This window comes from Chiloscyllium punctatum, chromosome 39 (genome assembly GCF_047496795.1).
Source record: "Chiloscyllium punctatum isolate Juve2018m chromosome 39, sChiPun1.3, whole genome shotgun sequence".
NCBI lineage: Eukaryota > Metazoa > Chordata > Chondrichthyes > Orectolobiformes > Hemiscylliidae > Chiloscyllium > Chiloscyllium punctatum.
The window spans coordinates 47,413,914-47,437,510 of NC_092777.1; the positions used below are offsets into that span (position 1 = coordinate 47,413,914).

The following is a 23,597-nucleotide window of genomic DNA, read 5'->3' on the forward strand; positions in this document are numbered from 1 at the left end:
ATCAAAGAAATAGTTAGAAATACTAATAGAAAAGTAAAATATTGCAGATTAGAAAGTCTTAAATTAAAACAAATAAATGCTTGAAATACTCAGTAGGTCAGGCAGAATCTACATAGAGAAACAGATATCCACACAGTCTGAAGGTGTAAAAAATAAAAGCAAATTACTGCGGATGCTGGAATCTGGAACCAAAAAAGAGAAAATGCTGGAAAATCTCAGCAATTCTGGCAGCATCTGTAAGGAGAGAAAAGAACTGACGTTTCGAGTCTTTGACAAAGGATCAGTTAGATTCGAAACGTCAGTTCTTTTCTCTCCTTACAAATGCTGCCAGAATTGCTGAGATTTTCCAGCATTTTCTCTTTTTTGGCAGTCTGAAGATGTGCAGGCTAGGTGGATTGGCCACCATATATGAGGGGTTACAGGGAAAAGTTGGGGGACCTGGGTCTGGGTGGGGCGCTTTTCAGAGGGTTAGTGCAGACTCAATAGACCAAATGGCATCTTTCTGCACTGTTGAGATCCTATGATTTTATATTCATTTCATTCAAGATGTCAAACCCGAAATGGTGACCCTATTTCTTTCGGCAGATGCTGCCTGATCTGTTCATAGTTTCGGCATGTTTCTTCATTTTTAGTTTAAAGAATAAGAAGTGTTTCTGAAGAGAAAAGGCTAGTCTCTCAAGAAAGGATACATCTTTCTGTTCCTACAAATTCTAATGTTCTTGTCATGATACAGCATTCTGCAGTTTTCCCTAGCCCCCCCAACCCCCCCCCCATCACTATGCTACAATTACTTCAGTACAAATAGACACTAAATAATTTTGACAGCTTCTGCAGGATCATGCTAAGCCACAAAGAGAATGAAATGTTAACAGGATCTCAACTGAATCAATATTTGTTTGTAGCTGCATGAAGTTGAATTGATTCCATGTTACTTTGAGAGCTATTATAGCTTACCAGGAAGCAATGGGAAGCAGTTCCTCTAACAGCTGTAATTCTAAGTACAAATAATCCAACTTAGAAAACGTGGGTCTACAAATTTTTCTGCGATCAACTAGCTTTCACAGTGCACATTATAGGAAAGTAGCCAGCCTCAAAATGCATGTAATGCTTTGCAATCAGAATGCCTTATCATACCAGAGCCCATTATTCAAAGATCGTATCTATAAATCAGACTTGAGCAGCACTTAGGAGAGCTAGTCTGAAACAAAAAGATGTCGCCAAAAAATCCTTATGAGTTACTGTAAAAACTGATCAGAGACAAAAACACAGCTGAAATACATCTCTGACCTATAGTTTTCCTTGTGACCCACTGAAAACAATGGAACACTCTTCAATCAAAGACCTGGCAGTATGCCATGGGCTGCACCCGTCAAGACACTACAAATCTGACCTTATCAACTCCTGATCCTTGTCTGTAGCTGTGAGCACCAAAACAGAGACTGTTTCACAAAGCTATTAAAAACTGCTGATACTCAATTCCAAATTGATGGCATAGGCAGAACAGCCAGCAATTGAAGGTCATTAAACATAAAAGAAAGGTTACTTCCTGACCACATATATGTGTCACTCAGTGACTTTTCTATCCACTCACTGCCATTACTGTAAAACCTCTGTGTACTGAATAAATAGTGCCAGACAGCTGTTGAACTATTAAAGTGCATGTGATGTGGATAAATGTTCAGACATGTCCTTCGGAAATTATACCAAAAGAAGAGTGGAAATGGAGAACATAATAAACCTCAGAAGCTAATTCCGTCATTAAGAATTTAAACAGTAGAGGGTCCAGCATTAAACTGGCTTGTCATTTGTAACATATTCATGCATATGTATCACATGCAAGCATTAACTTTTTATTGTTGAAAATAATGTCAAAATGATGTCAGTGTTACTGTAAAGCATGAATGCTGCAATGTCTGTGTAGTTATAGCAAAGCCCTTCAAAGAAAACTTGAAGTCCTGCACTTATATGAGGGGAAAAAAATCAATCTAATTTAAAAAAATAATTTCACTCTGAGAGAAAGTATTAGCAATTAGTTCTGTATTAAAATTTTAAGCTACTTACATCAGTTGATTGAACTGCCTCGGCTTGGTTTTTTAAAATTTATATGTTTGGAATGTTGACACTTCAGTTTTTTTGGTAACTCACCCAGACTACCCAGGCCACATTTCCAATAAAGGCAGTTACTGTGAGAATGTAACGTTGTGTGTCAATAGCAAATCACAGAAATATTTTGATTACGATTGGTTAATAATGGTGTTTTAAGACAAAATGGGTTCTGGAAAAAAGGATATTTCTAGGATACTACAACAAATGCTCTAATTTGATCACAAATAAAAATGTTCAATGTCCTTCACAGAAATAATTACTGATCTTTTAAATTTGCTTCACACACAATGGAGGAGTCAAGATTACGAAAGATTCAATTTTCATAAGATCAGAGTTCAGTCCTTCACTTCTAATTTGATGCTAAATATTTAATAAATTATATTATTTCTGCAGAAATATATCCTACCAATTACTGAAAGACAAAATGAATATTTGCAGTGGAAATCAACACACAATTGTGCACGATGTCAATTATACTGTGAAAATTCCTGAACAGAAGCAAACATGAAATGTTCAAACCACTTGGCAAGTTGGATTATTTTTTCTCTGTTAAAGTTTAAGGCTCAAAATGTCAAAATTATTTTTTCTACTTTTCTCTTCAAAATGTGCAAGAACCTGTCTGGAGTGAGAGGACAGAAGTAGGCACACCTAAATGGGTGAAGCTGATCACTCTACTCCTGTAGTGAATACTGCAAATCAAACGCAATCATAAGATTTCCAAGATGTCAGTCTACATAACTTAGTTGCAAAATTTTTACTTTTAGCAACAGCAATATCCTATGCATGTCTTGTAACGTTGCAGAGATACTGCAAATTTATAGACCGAGGGTACATCTCAGAATTTTGGGGTTCCAGTTCTCTGGCTGCTGAGATACATCCTCAATTTATGAGAATACATTATTTCTTTGTTTATTCCAAACTCTCCACCAATCATGCTACTTATCACAAAATGCAAAAGAGGAATATATATAAACTTGTATCACTTTTCGATGCCATGCATTCCTTAAAATGTTAATCATAATAGTAGGGACCAGCTTCATTGTTGAATGAAGGTATGTTTGCTACTGAGATACATTCTTCTTATTTTCACTTGCCCTTGAGTGACAAAGCGTTGGCTCAGGCTTTAGTTATTCTGTATGCTCACAGGAGGGAATTCAGTCTCATCATCCAGATGTAATGGACCAGCAGCAAACTCATGTTCAGGAATGATCTCTCCATGCAGAGTCCCCCCATCCTCAGAATATCCTGGAAGGGAACATTAAATAACAGTGAATCTTACAGACCATTTAAATGCATTGCACTGCTTAGTCCACCTCTCAATGATTTTGTTCAACTTCATTACATAATGGAGATGTCAGCACAAATAATTCCTTGTACAATTTGATAGCCTACATTCTCCATAGGCCTTACCCTCCCTTTTTAATTTATTCTTCCATGGGATGAGGGCATCTCCACTGTTTGTTTTCCATCTCCAATTGTCCTAATTGATTTGAGTGGCTTGCCAGGCCATTTCAGTGTGAATTGCGTAACTGCAGATGTGGAGTCATATATAGACCAGATTGGGTAAGGACAGCAGATTTCCCTTTATAGAGATGGTGTTTTACAACATTTGATATTAGTTTCATGGTTGCCATGGATGGCTAGATTTCAATTCCAGATTTTATTGAATTTAAATTTAATCAGTTGCCATGATGCAATTTCAAGCCTTATCCCCAGAGCATCAATCTGGGGCATGGATTATTTCTTCATCGTTATTATCACAATGCCATGATGTAATAGATATTGGAACCTATTAAAATTCCATTTGTACTACTGTATTGCTCACAGAGCTCTCTGTGTGACGTACCTGGAACAAAGGGCATAATCATTTGGTCAGTCAAATATAAAACATTCCAAATGGCTGAGATTGAGTTGATACCTGGTGCTGTCGATGGCGAAGGTACTAAGCTGGTTTTGGCAACAGTTGCTGCATAGGTTGGGGAGGTGGAAGGTGTCAAGTCAGATTTGGCAGTGTCATTGTTGTCATCTTCATTGTGCAGCCTGAACCGTCCCCCCAAAAAGCAAAAAATCAAAAATGTCAAAATCTGAGATTCCACATAGATATTTGCATTTTCAAAGTGCCAATAGATAATAGACAATAGGTGCAGGAGTAGGCTATTCTGCCCTTCGAGCCAGCACCACCATTCAATAAGATCATGGCTGATCATCCTCAATCAGTATCCTGTTCCTGCCTTATCCCCATAACCCTTGATTCCACTATCCTTAAGAGCTCTATCCAACTCTTTCTTGAAAGTATCCAGAGACTTGGCCTCCAGAGCCTTCTGGGGCAGAGCATTCCATACACCCACCACTCTCTGGGTGAAGAAGTTTCTCCTCAACTCTGTTCTAAGTGGCCTACCCCATATTTTTAAACTGTGTCCTCTGGTTCGGGACTCACCCACCAGCGGAAACATGCTTCCTGTCCTCCAGAGTGTCCAATCCTTTAATAATCTTATACGTCTCAATCAGATCCCACATGCCACATGGGGTATAGGTTTACATCCTCACCTTCAATGAGTTACTAATCTTACTGACACCAACAGTGTGATTAGTCCTAAGTGGAGGATTGGAATCGCTCTCTCATACCCTCCTATCACTTGCCATAGAAACTCAACGCAAGCAGAAATATTGTGTTTTCAGAAACACCCTTAAAGGGTGCTCCAAGTCGACCTTGTCTTGATGTTCAGGCATGCTGTGATATTATTATATATCATCAGTTATAATTCAGCAAATTACATTTCATTTCCCACTGATTTAGTTGGGAATAATACTGAATCAATAGTTTTACCAGTACCAGATAAAACATTAGGTTTAACTGCTGGAATCATAATATCCTTCTTTAAAGATGTTTCTACCGAATTGTCTCATTTAACAGCCCCCAACATATTTACAATCTGTGAGCTTTTTCAATTCTTGCCATTAGGTGGTAATGAGTTTGAATCTCACTCCTGATAGTCCCAAATCATAGATACTTGAGATGTGGTGATCATGACAGTATTCCTCCTTTCAATTAATAGGATTAGATTCTGCTCCCACTCCAACCAGCCACAGCTAAAGGTGACTTGTAAACTGGCTCTGACAATCACACTGAGATCCATTGGGGTTCCTGTGCTTGCATCTGATGGGTGTATGTGTCCCCATCCTCCCATCCACTGTAGAGGGTAAATGGAGCTCTTCAGCTTTGATTCCAGTTCAACCAGGAGAACAAACTCCAATACATATTGAGAAAACACAGAATAGCAATACCTCACCTTCTCTTTTCTAGCAAGTGGTTCAACAATCTTATATAGCAACCAAGCCACACCTGTCAACAATTTTAAAGTATTAATTGAAGCAGACTGGGAACAGTTTTTGCAATACTCTGCCTGATTGGCATTGTAAAATTCTACTGCAAATAAATTTTGAGTGGAGAATATTATGTTCCCATGCACGGGTTATTAGACCAAGAACATAACTATGTGCATTGTTCAAATGATGGTAAAGTTGCTTATCCCCTCTGGCTAACAATAAAAGAACACAAAATGTACAATTTTTCAAACTGTGATTCAGAAACAAGTACACTTACTTCCAGATGTCTCCTTACAGTGAAGGTGCAATATAGTCGGATACAGTGCACATCCAAAGTTTTCAAACAGCAAAACTGTGCTATACATTTACCATTTTCTAAGTACTTTACATCAAAATTACATTAAAAAGAACCTTGTGCACTCTGAGTTCCTGACAAACATGCATTGTATTGTGTAATATGTGTTATTACTGCATACAAATGTCATGAACAAAAATAATAAAACTTGCCAAGGAACAGTGTGGGCTACCTACCTTGAAGAGAATTCTTCCTGTTAAATTTCCAGTTTCCACACACATTGGGAAGAGCTGCTGCTGGACTTTGTACCTGAGAGAAAAAAATCAAGTGAAGGGTGACCCCTTTCTTTATGACTTAAGGTTGCTATGATGTCATAAAGAAGGGTGACCCTTATCGATATTTTCTAATCAACCTGTTCAGAGATGTTATTACATGCCTCTGGAGCAGGTGGAACCTGAATCGTGACCTCCTGGCCCAAAGGTAGGGACACTGCCAATATGACAAAAGCCTCTTATATCACATTGAAAAGCTGATTCCTACTCAAGGCACTAGTTCAATTAATTAGTAAGGAAATAAAGAAATTATTCTGTAAAGTCAGTGGAGTCAGCTTGAAGGGGACAGAAGGATGAAGATGCATGTAGCATGATCCTTTGAAGGCAGACAACTAAATAATACCTTTTTGTAAAGTTTGCAACCTCCACACACAGCTAAAGAGTAATCAAGCAGTAAGGGAACTATCTAAATTTAGGTTCCATCATTAAGAAAGGGCATCCAAAACCACAAAAATGCCTGCTCAGCGTAGTAACTACTTCAGTCATCCACATGACAAATATTTCCATTGGAAGCGAAGACGTTACTGTGGACCACATGCAGTGAAGTTTCACTGGTGCTGCCTATCAATTGATAACAATGAGGTAACCAGAAGCTAGTGAGCAATTGAAATTTACAGAACGTCCTGTACTCTTTCTTAGATGTTTATCAAATAAATAATTGATCACATTTTGAAAGACCAATCTTAAGCACAGCAGAGATACAGCACACCTATAGTTTGTAAACTTGTTCAGTTCTTGATGTTGCCTTCAGGCACTTAAATCATACCATGTTCAAAACAAGATTCAGTGGGCACTCCGCAGCTATACCAGCGGTGTTAAGTTTCTAAATACTCATTGGTAACTGCAGAATAAGCATTCACCTGTGTTTCTTTATCAGAACACACTCTCCACCATCATGAGGGTCCAAATTGTAAATGTAGAGAAATCCATCTGAGGCAGCAACAAGAAGTCGAGGTAACTTCTGTATCCTGTTCACCAAAACAATACACTTACTAAACCCAGAAACAATACAGCAACATATTTCATCATTTTTTAACAGCCAAATCTGGTCTAATTTACAGCCCAGAATGGTTTTCTCAACATCCGCCTACCCATTTATGATAAATGCTTTCCAAAGAACATGTTCATGATTTCGTTATAAAAATGCACGAAAGAATCTGTTCTCCACTGAATGGAGAGAAAGATGCTCAAATATATCTGATACCTTGTATATCCTCAGGGTGTCTTATCACAGCTACTCATTTGCAGACAGGTGCTTTTAAAAACTAAAATACATAAATGACCAGTAGTTTTCCCAATAGTTTTTTTATGTATGGTTAATCTGTTCCAAGTTAGTTCCAATAGCAATAGGCCAAGACACTTTACTGCCCATTCATTAGCCATTTAGTTCATTGGTAATGCCAGCTAAAAGGCAGCATTTTCACTGAATTAAACTTTGCATCTCTTTCACTATAAACTAAATGTGATAAGGGTTTCTGCCTTTGCCATCCTTTCAGGCAACTGGGTTTTAGTGCCCTCATCTTTCCTGGAGTGAAAATATTTTTCTTCAACTCCTTTAGAAATCTCCTGCTAATGTATGTCCCTTGATATTAGTCTCACAGTGCCAGAGGAAATAGGTCCTTCCTAATCATACTTGGTAAAGCCCCTTAATTTTGTACAACCCGATAATATCTCCCCATAGTCACCTCTATTCCAAAGAAAGTGATTCCAATCTATCTTATATTTCCTCATGGCTAAAATTCTCTAGTTGTAAATCTCCTCTGTATCTCATGTAAACTGTATTCTTTCTGTAAAGTGGTGATCAGACTGTACATAACACCTTCAGCTATGCTCCAACTGGTATTTCATACAGTTCTAGCATAACCCTCCTGCTCATATATAACTTAGCTAAAGAAAATATCCTATATGCCTTCTTGACCATGTTATCTGTCCTATTTGAATAGATTACTTACAGTGTAGAAACAGGTCCTTCAGCCCACACCGACCCATGGAAGTGCAACCCACCCAGACCCATTTACCCCTTCACCTAACACTACAGGCAATTTAGCATGGCCAATTCACCTAACCTGCACATTTTTGGACTGTCGGAGGAAACCAGAGCACCCGTAAGAAACCCACGCTGACAATGTGCAAACTCCACATAGACAGTCGCCTGAGGCGGGAATTGAACCCGGGTCTCTGGCACTGTGAGGCAGCAGTGCTAACCACTGTGACACCGTGACACCCAGGGAAGAATGCAGTTTACATGAGATACAGGAGAGATTTACAACTAGACAATTTTAGCCATGAGGAAAAATAGGATAGATTGGAATAGAGGTGACTATGAGGAGATATTATTGAGGTGTACAAAATTAAGGGGCTTCAGGGAATCTAATAATGAATCCTGGAAATACCCACAGAAAACTGCCTTCCAGTTACAAAATACCAGTCCAAGTTTTCCGTTTGTGTCATAGAGGGACTCTGTCCAAGCCAATTTTGGATCCAATGTGCAACTTGCTCTTAGATGACTTGATTGTCCAATTTGCATGTGCACCCTTATCGAAAGTCTTGCTAAAATGCATGTAGACTACATGAACCTTCCTTGTTGCATCATCAAAAACCTCAATTATGTTTATTGGACACATTTTTCTCTTACAAAAGATCCAATCCAACTGTCCTTGATTGGTTTCTGCAATCTAATTGAAAATATTGACCCTCAGATTTTTTTTTCTCCCTCACCACAACCAAGAATGAGCTGATTGGCCTCATTACTTGGATTATCTTTTGTTTAACAATAGCACAACATTAGCAGTCATCCAACCTGGAGCCAAACAGGATGGCCATCTTTTCCCTTGTTTCTCTGAGCATCCTGCGTTCCACGTCATGCAGCTTTGGCAATTTATCTATTTTCACTCATCGTCAACCTCTAAATATTTATTTTCTCACTGTGTTTATACTTTACAATACATACAGACCAGTGACCCTGACGGTGGTGGGCAAGTTGTTGGAGGGAATCCTGAGGGACAGGATGTACATGTATTTGGAAAGGCAAGGACTGATTAGGGATAGTCAACATGGCTTTGTGCGTGGGAAATCATGTCTCACAAACTTGATTGAGTTTTTTGAAGAAGTAACAAAGAGGATTGATGAGAAAGGAGTGGTAGATGTGATCTACATGGACTTCAGTAAGGCGTTCGACAAGGTTCCTCTTGGGAGACTGGTTAGCAAGGTTAGATCTCATGGAATACAGGGAGAACTAGCCATTTGGATACAGAACTGGCTCAAAGGTAGAAGACAGAGGGTGGTGGTAGAGGGTTGTTTTTCAGACTGGAGGCCTGTGACCAGTGGAGTGCCACAAGGATCGATGCTGGGTCCACTACTTTTTGTAATTTATATAAATGATTTGGATATGAGCTTAAAAGGTATAGTTAGTATTTTTGCAGATGACATCAAAATTGGAGGTGTAGTGGACAGCGAAGAACGTTACCTAAGATTACAACAGGATCTTGATCAGATGAGCCAATGGGCTGAGGAGTGGCAGATGGAGTTTAATTTAGATAAACGTGAGGTGCTGCATTTTGGGAAAGCAAATCTTAGCAGGACTTATACACTTAATGGTAAGTCCTAGGGAGTGTGGCTGAACAAAGAAACCTTGGAGTGCAGGTTCATAGCTCCTTGAAAGTAGAGTCGCAGGTAGGTAGGATAGTGAAGGCAGCGTTTGGTATGCTTTCCTTTATTAGTCAGAGTATTGAGTACAGGAGTTGAGAGGTCATTTTGCGGCTGTACAGAACATTGGTTAGGCCACTTTTGGCATATTGTGTGCAATTCTGGTCTCCTTCCTGTCAGGAGGATGTTGTGAAACTTGAAAGCTTTACAAGGATGTTTCCAGGGTAGGAGGATTTGAGTTATAGGAAGAGGCTGAACAGGGTGGGGCTGTTTTCCCTGGACCGTCAGAAGCTGAGGGGTGACCTTATAGAGGTTTAGAAAATTATGAGGGACATGAATAGGGTAAATAGACAAAGTCTTTTCCCTAGGGTGGGGGAGTTCAGAACTAAAGGGCATAGGCTTAGGGTGAGAACGGAAAGATATAAAAGAGACCTGAGGGGCAACTCTTTCACGCAGAGGTTGGTACATGTTTGGAATGAGCTGCCAGAGGAAGTGGTGGAGGCTGGTACAATTGCAACATTTAAAAGGCATTTGGATGGGTATATGAATAGGAAGGGTTGGAGGGATATGGGCCGGGTGCTGGCAGGTGGGACTAGATTGGGTTGGCATATCTGGTCAGCAGGGACAGGTTGGACCGAAGGGTCTGTTTCTGTGCTGTTCATCTCTATGACTCTATAATTACATTTAAACTATATGAAACAAGAAACTAATGATACAAGACTTAGTTCCGAAGAATGGTCACTGGACCCGAAAGATTAATTCTGCTTTCTTTCCACAGGCGCTGCCAGACCTGCTGAGTTTTTCCAATAATTGCTGTTTTTGCTTCTAATTTCCAGCATGTGCAGTTCTTTCAGATTTTTGTTTAGTGTTTCACAAAGAAAGCTAGTTAACTCTGTCATGGCTACTTACACAGTAAGTGTACAGATGCTTCGTTGCCCAGAGAAGTTGAGACGCACTGTGGCAAATGCTCGATCCTGGTTTATTATGCCCGAGACTTGGGTAGGGAGGTAGTTAGTGGCTGCCATAAACATCTTTCCCATGTATCCACTCCAAGTAGGAGATTCCTCCTGAGGCCTGCTGTAATCAAGAATACCTTTCAGAGATCAAAAACTCGACACTGTGTCTGTCAGTGTACATTACCTGAGTATTATTTTTCTTTCCAACTTGATCCAAATGAATATAAGATCAAACCTTTTTCAAACACTGATAGATCACAACTGTGAAATGCAGCTGTAAGTTAATGCTACTTGGCATTTCCACAATTGTTTACACTACTCTGTGAAGAAACAGCCGATAACTATAAAAGCCATTCCCAAGGCACAGGATTGAATTTGCATGTTATTGTTCAGTTTGCACATTTCCCGTTAAGATACCAAATGACTTTCTTGCATTCCTTTTACAATGTCTGATCACTCGTAAGTCAAGGGCACAAAGCAGCTTTGTGCCAATGCAAGTGTTTAGTTACAGGCCAGTGTAGCCAGCAGACTGAGAGTACAGGGAGACCACTCAAAGACTGTGCCTCGTCTATGCTCAGGGCACTAAAATTCCTTTTATCCGTTCATGGATTATGGGTGTCACTTGCAAGGTTGGCATCAATTACCCATCCCTAATTTCCCTTGAGGAGGTGCTAATGTGCAACTTTGTTGAACATCTAGGACAGGAGGGAGTTCTAGCATTTTGACCCAGCATCAACAAAGAAGCAATTTTCTTTATTTTCAAGTCAGGATGCTGACAGACTTGCAGGTGCTGTTGATCTTGCCATCCTTCTAATATGTAGCACCATTGAAGGAACCTTGTTAAAGAAGATTCAAATGAGTAGGTAATGGCCTAGTGGTATTATCGCTAGTCTATTAATCGAGAGACCCAGATAGTGATCTGGGAAAATGGGTTCAAATCCACTGGCAGATGGTGGAATTTGAATTCGATAATAATCTGGAAACAAGAGTTTAATGATGACCATTGTCTATTGTCAAGGGGGGTAAAAAAAATCTCATTCACTAATGCCCTTTAGGAAAGGAAACCTGTCAGGTCTACATGTGACTCCAGACCCACAGCAATGTTTTTAGTCATAACTGCCCTCTGGGAAATTAGGGATGGGTACTAAATGCTGCCCTGCCCCAGCCAGTGACACCCACATCCCATGAGTCTGCCAGTAGAGAATGCAAGTTACCAGGCAATCAAATGAAAACTAAACATTTATATTCTCTTTGAAGAAAAAAGTTCACATGTATTAATTTGTTTTCTGTAATATTTTGATGTCAAGGGCAGGTTAAGATTGGAAGTTGCTTGTCTCAGGGATGTTCCTAATTATGCATGCAATCTATTAACACAATTACCGAATGTATGACTCACTTTATGTTCAATAATAGAAAAACAGGTTATGTAGTGTCTCTATGTGGTGGAAAAATGCACTGCAGCCAAAATCATCCTGTTGTTAGGGTGGAGGAATTCCAACTGATGTTTTCAATTGAAGAATTGAAGCTTTTTGATTGAAATCTTATAAATGCTGGGTCCAGGGTTAAGCGTATTTGGAAAAATTAAACACTGTAGCGATATGACACTTTAAATTTGTTTGTCACCTACAGGAGATGGACCTTTAGCTTCCCAAAAATAGGTGGGTTCTGTCGGGTTGTGATGTTTTAAATGTTAAACATTTTGAACTAGGACTCAACCCATTTATTTCTAGTTTTAAGAAGGGCAGGATGTTCAAGCTGAAGAGTTGAGGAGATGGATGACCAATCGACTCCCAGGAAACAGATTCCTCACTAAAAATATTGAAATAGATATATAAACCTCAGATTTTACAATGGTAATTTAAAAATACCTCTGGCTGGCTAAAAGATAGGTGAGGATTCCTAGAAATAGCAGTAAGCCCCTTTCCAGCATTGCTTGTAGGTCAATAACCCTAGCTCAACCTCTGCATTCCCTTGGGTCCTCTGCTGAATTCTGATCTGCATTCTCCAACCTATATCCTATTCTTGCCTTGACAATCACTCCCTCTTTACTCTCTGCTCATCAATTAGTCCATCAAAATGAAATGGAAATAACACAAAGGCATTTTCATGCCCTGCCTTTAAATTCTGTAGGATCAGAGGAGATTCTGGATTTTTCAAATATAAAACTGCTCTGCCCACCTCTTGTAAACACGGGCATCTGAGTCTCAGATCAACATGAGTAACAGGCTCACTTTAGTATGAAGAGTCGAGAAACCAGGACGTTGTATTTTGAGCACAAGTGGTTCAGGGAGATTTAATCATGGCCAAAACCATGGTGCTGTTTTGATTGAGTACTTAGGGGAAAACCGTTTACATTAGAAGGAACACAGGGCACAGACACACAACACTCAGAATAGAACAAGGCCATTACAAAGGTACCAATTCACCAGAATGTAGCTAATCCCATTCGCACATCCTTTACTCAATGTCATGCAATATTTTTTCCAGAAAAGTTCTGATCGAGAAGGTTCTCTGAAATACACTTTCTTTGTTTTCTCTAAACAATTCCAAACTATAAAAGGACAATTGAATCCCTCCATACATGCCCACATCCACATCAACGGAGCAGAAGTTAAGAGTGTTGAGACAGTCAAGTTCCTGCGAGTGATGATGACTGACAACCTGTCCTGGCACTCTCATGTAGATGCTATGGTCAAGAAGGCACAACAACACCTCTTCTTCCTCAGGCGACTTAGGAAATTCGGCATGTCCATAAGGACCTCACCAACCTTTACAGATGCACCATGGAAATCATACTATTTGAGTACATAATCCCTGGTCTGGCAACTGCTCTGCCCAAGATCATAAGAAACAATAGAGGATTGTGTGCTCAGCCCAGACCATCGTGGAAGCCAACCTTCCATCCATGGACTCCACTTATATCTCTCATTACTGCACGAAGGCTGCCAACATCATCAAAGACCCCTCCCACCCCAGTAATGCTCTCCTACAACCTTTACTGTCAGGCATAAGATACAGAAGCCTGAACACATACACCAACAGGTTCAAGAACAGCTTTTTCCCTGTCATTATTACACTGATGAATAGACTGTCTAACTTTAAATAATGTTAATGTTGATCTTACTTCACACACCTTCTGTGCAGTGTAACCTGTAAGCCTCACTCTACGTAAGCACCCTAACGCCTTGCTCACTATGATCTGCACCTTCTGCTCACAAACAAAGCTTTTCACTGTCTCCAGGTACAGACGACTACAATAAATCAAATCAAATACTACTTGTGCCACTCAGTAATTTCCCAGCAAATGGTACTCCTTCATATCCTTGTGATTAGTCGGTGGCCTGAAGAAAGGACCCGATAGTGTAATGGCACTGCTATTGTTCCTTCATCCAAACTGAAGAGACTCTGTGCTTAACTCCTCCAGGATATCCTGTCTCTCTGGTACTAGAATATTCTCTTTTAACACTACTCCCCTCACCCCTTGTTTCTTTTCTTCCTGTCTTTCCTTTTGAATCCAAACATATTTTGTCCTCAATCCTGCCCTTTTGTAGAGCCCCGACACCATATTTCTATGTGGCAATTTGAACCCATGGCTCACCAACTTTATTATCTAGTACATTGAGACACATCATTTGCAAGTCTATCTTATAACTTCTTATATTGCCTTTTAGTTGGATTCCATCTCAGGCAATCCTGTTTCTTATTCTAGTGCTATCTGTCTCCACAAATCCTTCTGCATCTTGTTTTGTCTTTCTAATGTGATAGCATGGTGTCCTCTCTATTATAGTTTAAACTAATTCCTACAACACTAGTGAGGAAATTGGTTCCAGGTCTATGGAGCTCCTAATTCCCTGAAGAACTGGTCCATAGCCCAGGAATGTAAAGCCACCCTCCTACACCATCAATCTAAGCATACCTTCTTGTTCTCTAACTTCCTCTTTAAGATAATTAGCAAAAGAATTAGGGAGTAGGGGATAAAACTTCAAAGGAAAAGCCTCTTCAGTGCTAACTTTCTAAAATGATTGCTGAATAGACTGGGGCTGGTTTCCCTGGAGCGTTGGAGGCTGAGGGGTGACCTTATAGAGATTTATAAAATTATGATGTACAAGATGATTAGGGGTTTAGATAGGGATGATCATGAGAACCTTTTTCCACGTATGGAGTCAGCTATTACAAGGGGGGGATAGCTTTAAATTAAGGGGTAGTTTAGGACAGATGTTAGGGGTAGATTCTTTACTCAGCGAGTCGTGAGTTCATGGAATGCCCTGCCAGTAGCAGTGGTGGACTCTCCCTCTTTATGGGCAGTTAAACAGGCATTGGATAGGCATATGGAGGATAGTGGGCGAGTGTAGGTGAGGTGGGTTTGGATCGGCGCAACATCGAGGGCCAAAGGGCCTATACTGCGCTGTATTTTTCTATGTTCTATGTTCTATGAGGGTCACGGATAGGATAAGTAGACAAGCTCTTTTGCCAGGGGTGGGGGAGTCCAGAACTAGAGGGCATAGGTTTAGGGTGAGTGGGGAAAGATTCAAAAGGGACCTAAGGGGCAACGTTTTCATGCAAAGGGTGGTGCATGTAGGATTCTGGATTAGTGGTGCTGGAAGAGCACAGCAGTTCAGGCAGCATCCAAGGAGCTTCGAAATCGACGTTTCAGGCAAAAGCCCTTCATCAGGAACATGTCGGAAATGAGCTGCCAATGGAAGTGGTGAAGACTGGTACAATTACAACATTTAAAATGCATCTGGATGAGTATATGTATAGGAAGGATTTAGAGGGATATGGGCCGGGTGCTGGCAAATGGGACTAGATTAATTTAGGATATCTGGTCAGCATGGACGAGTTAGACAGAAGGGTCTGTTTCCATGCTGTACATCTCTATGACTCTATAAAACCTTGCAAAGCCTAAAGGAAAAATTGAGGGAATGCAACCTTTTTGATAGTTCTTTCAAAGAGACTGAACTGTCATAATGGCTCACCTAATGTATGGTAACAGCTTATGATCTAGCAATTACACCCATGTCCTGATGGTACACTGGTCTGATTACTGCCAACTTTCTGACACCTTGCCCATATCATCTAGAATCTAGAACAACAAGTGGGTAGAAGGTTATGAATGTGAAACCAACACAGACAGGTTCAATTCAGTCCTTAGCCTCTGTCTCTTCCAAATGTCAACATATGGGTTTTGAAATCAGGAATGATGCTGGCTCTCTGCCTCTATGTGTGATAAAGGAATCTGTTTCGGCATCTACAGAGATAGCACAGCCACGTAGGGAGAACCAAAATTGCTGACTGAGGTGATCATATCTCACATTGTTGGTGGGCTGCTACTATAAAAATCTCCCTCACTTACACTGCCAGTGCTGAACGACATACTTGACATATGTAGTCAGTATTTGGACAATTATTCTTGCAAGAACACAGACAGAATAGCTCAAGACTCTGATAGTGTTGCCAAGGGTTCATTTTTACATAATCTTTCAATTAAACTCATTCCATATTAATTCCCTGAATACATATGCTAGTACTTTCAGAATTAAAGCAGCCAGATAGGCAGATTGACCACTATTACAGTCAGATGCAAATCTCTGTTTCTGTACTGTTCCGACTGAGAAGTGAGGAAGGCTGTTGAAATCTGTAGACATGGGGTAAACAAAATGACAAGAGTGCATGAGTCAGGCATAAACTATCTAAACTTGTGTAGTGGAGTCTACGCTGAAAGAAAAACAACATTAGAACTCTGGACTTGGCTCTTCCTAGTAGTCAAACTGTCCCGACAGAAAGTAATGTGAATGATTAAATGTCTAGTCCAGCCTTAGTGGGGAAATTCTGAAGGACTACTGTACCTCTGGCTGGGCTGTTCAAGTTTGAAGATGTGAATAGTTTCTGTATTACTTGATGCTGACAGGAACTGGGAGTCTCCACTGAAAGCCAGTGAGCCAATATTTACATACCTGTTGCAGAAGAAAAATAACATTGAATCAAAATCAGAATGTGGTAGAGATAAAAGTGGTGCAGTGGGAAAGTACTCCCACATCCAATGCCAGCTTCAAAATAACCTATTCCCAAAATTCCTGGGGCAGAAAGGAGAAGTTCTGTGAACCCTAAATGAAGACAAAAATGTAGCGTACAAGCTGTTATTCTGAGTTTCCACTTTATTAGAAACACTTTTCTGAATTCTGATCGTGACGCCACAGTAAACAGCCTGTGCAGTCCTCTACATTAAAGGGTGGTGTGTCTAGGATGGATCATCACACCTTTAGAATTAGAATTCTACCCATTTTATCCATTACACCTTTATATGCAGGTCAGAGCTAATAGGTGATCTATTGAAGTGCAGCACAACAGAAGCTCAGCAGAAAGGCAATGATTCTGAAGAGAATTGACTTCCTTTAAACTGTCTCTAGGTTACTCTCTCATGAGAGAAGTTACATCATTGTTTTTAACAAAATTTTGTTGTTTTACGATCCTTGAGATTCTGCTTTCAGACAGTAGGCCAGCATTACTCCACTGTCTGCCAGATCTCACAGATTATGCTCCTACCAAATGAAGATGGTGTTGGTGCCTTAGATGATAATCAGGCGTGGCCGTTTCCTGCACCCCAATGCAGGGGCACAGTGAGTGCTCTTGTGGTACAGTGGTAATATCCCTACCTCTGAGCCAGGAGGCCTATGTACAAATCCCACCTGCTCCAGAGGTGTGCATTGACATCCCTGAACAGATCGATCAGAAAATATCTCCTGGGATGCTAAGGTAACATTACTGTGATTCTCGGATGAGATGAGCTAATTCTGCACAAACCAGTAGTCAAAGCTGCAACCTCCCTGGTTCATGTGCTTAAATTACTGACTAGATACATACTCTGAGCTACTGAAAACGTCTGATACATTGCACAGCAAACAATTACTTGCTACTTCTGCAAAATCCAACATAGGACATTGATAGTGTTCAGATGATGACTCTGTTCTCTATGATGCAGCTCCTTGAATGCTGGAAGGAAACATTAGGTTATGACTATTCCACATCAGAGGTTCATTATGTCAGGGCAGCCGAGTTCAGATCATTCCCAGAAAGAGAAGGGAATCAGAGGATTAAGCTTTCACAGTCAACTCAAAGTCACAGGTTAGGAGCCCGGCATCTGCCTGCTCTCCAGGCTAACATGTTGTGAGGACAACAAATGGGAACATAAAATGGAAGAAAATACATTTACAAATGGAACCAAAGTAAACGCAAATCTAAAATACATGTAGTCACTTTATTTCATTTTGAAGCTATGCCTGACATTACCTTTTCATTCCTCTCCTGAATTCGTAGAGTTTCTCTCCTTCAGGAATGGAAAAGACACGAATAACTGTCCCCTGCAGAATATTCAGTGAGTGAATGATTCTCCACAATTTGGTAATCACAGAAAAGGGCATTAAACAACTGATATCATTCAAGTACTTCAAACAGTTACAAATATTTCATAAGAAGCTTGACTATTCTAAATCTCCTGCTATAATTAATTGTTTTCCAGCCAAACATCAAATCTGCAACATTGCATTATTTTCAAAGTCCAATAAATTGTACAACACACTAACAAATTAACAGCCCTCACTGTATCTTGTGATAAATCATTCGACATTCATAATGTCTAAAACTCAGAGTGTCGCTAAACAAACATGCAAGCATAAAACTTGCTGAGGCAGTCAACAAGGAATTGTATCTGCATGAAGCGAAATGCTAATTTAGCAAAAGCAAACAGAGATCCTGAATTCAGCTCAGATGTTTTCACATAAAAAAGGGAAATGAGATTTAACCACCCTCTGCTACTAATGTGCACTTTCAGCAATTTGCTCAAAAAAAACCTGTACAGGATGGAAAAAGGTGGAATCACAAACAGAATAATACATTAAAAAACATTCTTGTAATGTTATAGAAGCCTCTACTCAGCCCCTAAAATACTACTGAATGGAAATGTTGATCAGTACTAATGAAATCCATAATGACTGGAAATTTGGGACATAGGATCAAACCGAAAAGCACAATCAAGCAAATTTTCAGTCACTAATGAAGGAGTGGGAAAGAATAGGATTGAGTATATATTGAGGGGCAGTGAAAATTACTTTCACTCTCCCCCTCTTATTGGGAGACACTAACCCGCAGACAGTCAATGGAAAACTCCCCTCACCACTGGCTGGGAGACATTTCCTCCTCTCTCCCACAACATCTCTTCCCTCCTCACCCACAAAGCCCACCCAGACTCTGGTCAGGAGGTTCTTTCTCAGCACCCTGACACTCACAGAAAGACACCCTCCCACACTCAGAATAGGACCTGTCTCTAGTTGCCCTTGTGGTTGGGGTCTGAGAGGTATCACAGTCTAATAGGAAGGTAATCACTGAGCCCACGGTCATACATTCCACACTGAGATATGGTGACAACTGGAAAAGATAACGATGGGAATATATTTTTTGAAATCTTAGTGAGAGTAAATAACTTTTTTCAGTTTTAGAAGTTATTAGCCAATAAAAACTATGAATCTGGTCTATGGATTTGAGAGGTGATTGTTTGTATTCACCCTAGTAATCATCTGGTAGTTGTTGTTATGGTAACCTTTACAATCAATTCTATCAGAAATATAAAATTGTAATGGGGGTCAAGGACTAAACAATTAGGTAGTTGGCAGTTAAGAATAATTTTATGGAGACAAAGAAGAGGATCATAAGATGTCAACCTCTGGATTAATCCTAGTTCTACCTGCTCGGGAATCAATGAAATAGGAGTATAGAGCAGATATATATATGGCTAGAAAGGTGATGTGGATGGAGGGCTATAGATATTTGGGTTATTGGGCCAATTTGTGGGAATATGGGACTTGTACAAAATGGACTGGTTGAACATCTCAGAGCTGGGAATAACATCTATGGGATGCTTGCTAATGCTTGGGATTGTTTAAACAGGGGAATGAGTACCATGAAACAATGCAAAAAGAGACAGAAGGTGCACAAAGCACAGGGAGACAGAAATAGAATTACAATAAGGAACAGAAAGGCATTAGGTTAAACTGGATAAGTGGGATGGCAGGGAGGCCTAAATTAGATGTAACCTGCATCGATATGAATGCCTGGAGTGTGATAAATTAAAGTTGATGAGCTACAGGCACAGATAGCAACAAAATATGTTGTTGTGACCCAAAATTGAGAATTATGGCTCAAAAAGGGGCAGGGCTGCTTATAAAATATGCCTGGATACAATTATTTGGGAAAGATGGGAAGACAGTGCTAGAGCAAGAGGATGTCAGGAAGGGTAAAGGACATATGATATTTAAACAGAGTCAGGAAACAATGGAGATACACTACTGGCTACATTCCAAAGGCTACCACATAGTGAGAGAAACAGAGAGGAGTAAATATACCAACACAGACAGGGACAAAAACTATAAAGTAGTGACATATTTGGTGGGGTCTATACACTATTGCTATCCCAGGCTGTATTAGGGTAATTTTGGGAACAGGGTCAAAGAATCTGTGAAATTCAGGGGAATCCTCTTGATCGGTACACTCCCAACCCAATAAGAAAGGAGGCATTGCTAGATCTGGGTCTCGGGCTTGAGTAAGGTGATCTAAATGGATAAATCGTCAGTCGAGAAACTTTTAGGAAATAGTGATCATGGTGTTAAATGGTTGAGGTCAGGACAGACCAGGACAAGAATCAATGTCAAAGGAGCAATATGCACAGTTTTGGGCCTCATATATCAGGAAGGATGTACTGGCCCTGGAGTGTGTTCAGAGGAGGTTCACGAGAATGGTCCCAGGAATGAAAAGCTTAACAAATGAGGAACGTTTGAGGACTCTGGGTTTATACTCAATGGAGTTTAGAAGGATGAGAGGGGATCTAATTGAAACTTACAGAATACTGAATGGCCTGGATAGAGTGGACATTGAGAAGATGTTTCCATTGGTAGGAGAGTCTAGGACTCGAGGGCACAGCCATAGAGTAAAGACTGGAGATATGGAGAAACGTCTTCAGTCAGAGAGTGGTGAATCTATGGAATTCATTGCCATAGGAGGCTGTGAAGCCCAGATCATTGAGTATCTTTAAGACTGAGATAGATAGGCTCTTGAGTATCAAGGGGATCAAGGATTATGGGGAGAAAGTGGGAGAATGGGATTGAGAAACGTATTTGCCATGATTGAATAGTGGAACAGACTCGATGGGCGGAATGGCCTAATTTCTGTTCCTATGTCTTATCGTCTTAAAACCATTTCACTGGAAGAGGTACATTTGCAGACAGCTAGCATGGCATGACTGACTAAATGTCCACCTTCCGAGCTGGAAACGTTCTAGGATTCCACAATACCTTTTCCGAGGCACTTGCCAGTTTTGAACCTGTGCAGTTGAAGGTCAGTGCTGCAAGTGGACCATCGTGTGCAGGAATTACAGAAATGCTGTGCTGATAGGATATAAACAGACAAATTACAAACCAAATCACTCCAATAACCTACAAATGACAGCTAATTAAAATAACATGATTTGGACTGGGCTGGACAGATTTTAAGCAGAGAATTTAATAAAGAAAGTTGGTTATACGGATTGGCTGCAAGTTTTTGGTAACCCTTATACAGCATCCAGTGAGAGCACAAGAGGTTCCAAAGTATTTTGCAGACAATGAATCACTTTTAAGACAAACCAAAACAGAAACTACTGGAAAAACTCAACAGATCTTGTGGCGTCTGTGGAGAGATAAAAACATTAATGTTTTGAGTCCAGTGACCCCCTTCTTCAGAACAATTACTTTTAATCACAGTTGTAATGTCTAATTAGATGACAGCCAAATGAGATAACTGGCTGAGTAATCTCTCACAGTAATGTTTGAGGAATTAATTTTTGAGATTCCATTGCTCTTCTTGGAGTCATCTTGTTTCTGGACAAGACATTGGAACACTGTGTACAGCTCTGGTCACGCTGCTGTAAGAAGGATGTCGTTAAACTAGGAAAGTTACCGAAAAAATTTACAAGGAAGTTAGCGGAACTGAAGGGTTGAGTTATAAGAAAAGGCTGGAGAGGCTGGGACTTTCTCCTTGCAGTGTAAGAGGTGTGACCTTATAGAGGCTTATAAAATCATGAGGGGCATACTTAGGGTGAATAGCCAAGGTCTTTTTTTCCCATGGTAGGGGTTTGCAAGACAAGAGTACATAGGTTCAAGGTGAGAAGAGAAAGGTTTAAAAGGGACCTAAGGGATAGAGGGTGGTGAATGGAATGAGTTGCCAGAGGAAGTGGTAAAGGTGGGTACAATTACAACATTGAAAAGACATTTGGACAGGCAAATAGATAGGAAAGGTTTAGAGGGATATGGGCCAAACACAGGCAAATAGGACTACTTGAGTTTAGGATACTGGATGGCATGGACAAGTTGGACCGAAGGATCTGTTTCCAAGCTACATGACTCTATGACTCTAATTATCCAATTTTGGTTTATAGGTTGTTACTGACACCTTGTACTATGCACCACTTAAATCCACATATTCCATCAAATTCAGGTTTAATTGGGATGTGGCTGTGGACAGTGGGGTAGAAACAGGGATTGAGTGGAAGGTTGTGGGGCAGAGGAAGGGAGATGGGGAAGGAGATTGGAGAAGGAAAGACAGAGAAGGAGAAAGGGGAAATGAAGTGGGAGGGATGGAGAGGGCGGAGCAGAGGAAGAGGGAGAGTGCATAGACTGGGGTGAGGAGAGAGAGATTGAGAGAGAGAGAGTTGGAGGAGCCAGATTTGGGGGTGGGAGATGCTAGGGAGAGAGTTGATGGGGAGAGAGAGAGAGAGCCCTCACTCTCCTTCCATTATCCCCCGCATCATTCTCACTCACCTTGCTGCAACTCATTTCAGTATTATGGCTCTTCTCTGCGCATACACAGTTGCCTTTGTTATTGGGTAAAAACAATGACTGCAGATGCTGGAAACCAGACTCTCGATTAGAGGTGTTGGAAAAGCACAGCAGTTCAGGCAGCATCCGAGGAGTAAAATCGACGTTTCGGGCAAAAGCCCTTCATCAGGAATACAGGCAGAGAGCTCTCTCCACCCTTCATGCACTCTGCCTGTATTCCTGATGAAGGGCTTTTGCCCGAAACGTAGATTTTACTGCTCCTCGGATGCTGCCTGAACTGCTGTGCTTTTCCAGCACCTCTAATCCAGAATGCCTTTGTTATTGACATGATCAGAAGTAACGGGTGATGATGTAGTGGGTGTGCAATCATGCAGAGGCACAGCTGCTGACGCTGGGGCCTGTCACAATATTCGCCTTTTTGATAACGTCCAGTGAGAGGCTAGTTAAGGCTCCAGTTTTCATGAACTGAACTAACAGCAGGAAATGTGGAGAGCCAATTGAGCTCATAACCTGATTCAAGGATGACTGTGCCACCCAGTTTGTGATACAGGATTGGTCTGTCATGCAGAAGGCTTGAATTTGAACTGTTGTCTCAAAAGTCACTGGAACTCAATGGATAAAGATTTCATGATCCCACTCAGCCGGAACTTAACATGGAGCACATTTTGCCACCTTTGTTACACCTCAAAGTCTGGAGGAAGCTACGAACCTCAGCCAACCAAGATCTGATCTCATCAAGTCAACTGATGAGAGTCATAGAAGGTGAATAAAAGGGATTCTCATTCTCTTACTCTCTGCAAGTTTTAAAAGACTCAGTTGTCATATTGTTGCCACCCACTTACCCTGTAATTACAGACTCACCAAGTTATTTGCATCATAAATCACTATCTCTCCTATTGTGGCATTCCCAGGATATGCCAGGTATGAGTTGGAATGATTGATGGAAAGTGCACAGAGTCCTGGAAAGAATAGACAAAACAAGATGTCAGAAAGTTCAGCCTGCGATTTGCAACTGGTGATGCACTCAAGAGTGAACTGGGAAAAGTGTGAATCAAGTCAGAACACAGAATCACAT

At 40.5% G+C, this 23,597-nt stretch overlaps 1 protein-coding gene across 5 annotated transcripts in view; it reads right to left on the reverse strand.

Moving 5' to 3' along the window:
- Nucleotides 1-23,597, reverse strand: part of wipi1 (WD repeat domain, phosphoinositide interacting 1) — a 96,790-nt gene that overhangs the window by 19,360 nt on the left and 53,833 nt on the right. The window contains exons 5-12 of one of the 5 annotated variants that reach the window (XM_072558628.1): nucleotides 23,384-23,481; nucleotides 21,002-21,094; nucleotides 17,949-18,019; nucleotides 16,508-16,615; nucleotides 10,615-10,779; nucleotides 6,921-7,028; nucleotides 4,025-4,146; nucleotides 3,251-3,351 (exon numbers count right to left, since the gene is read on the reverse strand). In XM_072558628.1, coding sequence (XP_072414729.1) covers nucleotides 3,251-3,351; nucleotides 4,025-4,146; nucleotides 6,921-7,028; nucleotides 10,615-10,779; nucleotides 16,508-16,615; nucleotides 17,949-18,019; nucleotides 21,002-21,094; nucleotides 23,384-23,481 — 866 coding nt within the window. Of the gene's footprint in view, nucleotides 1-3,200; nucleotides 3,352-4,024; nucleotides 4,147-5,964; nucleotides 6,038-6,920; nucleotides 7,029-10,614; nucleotides 10,783-16,507; nucleotides 16,616-17,948; nucleotides 18,020-21,001; nucleotides 21,095-23,383; nucleotides 23,482-23,597 lie in introns of those variants that run through there. The other 4 variants (XM_072558631.1, XM_072558626.1, XM_072558629.1 and 1 more) reach the window with 4 other exon arrangements.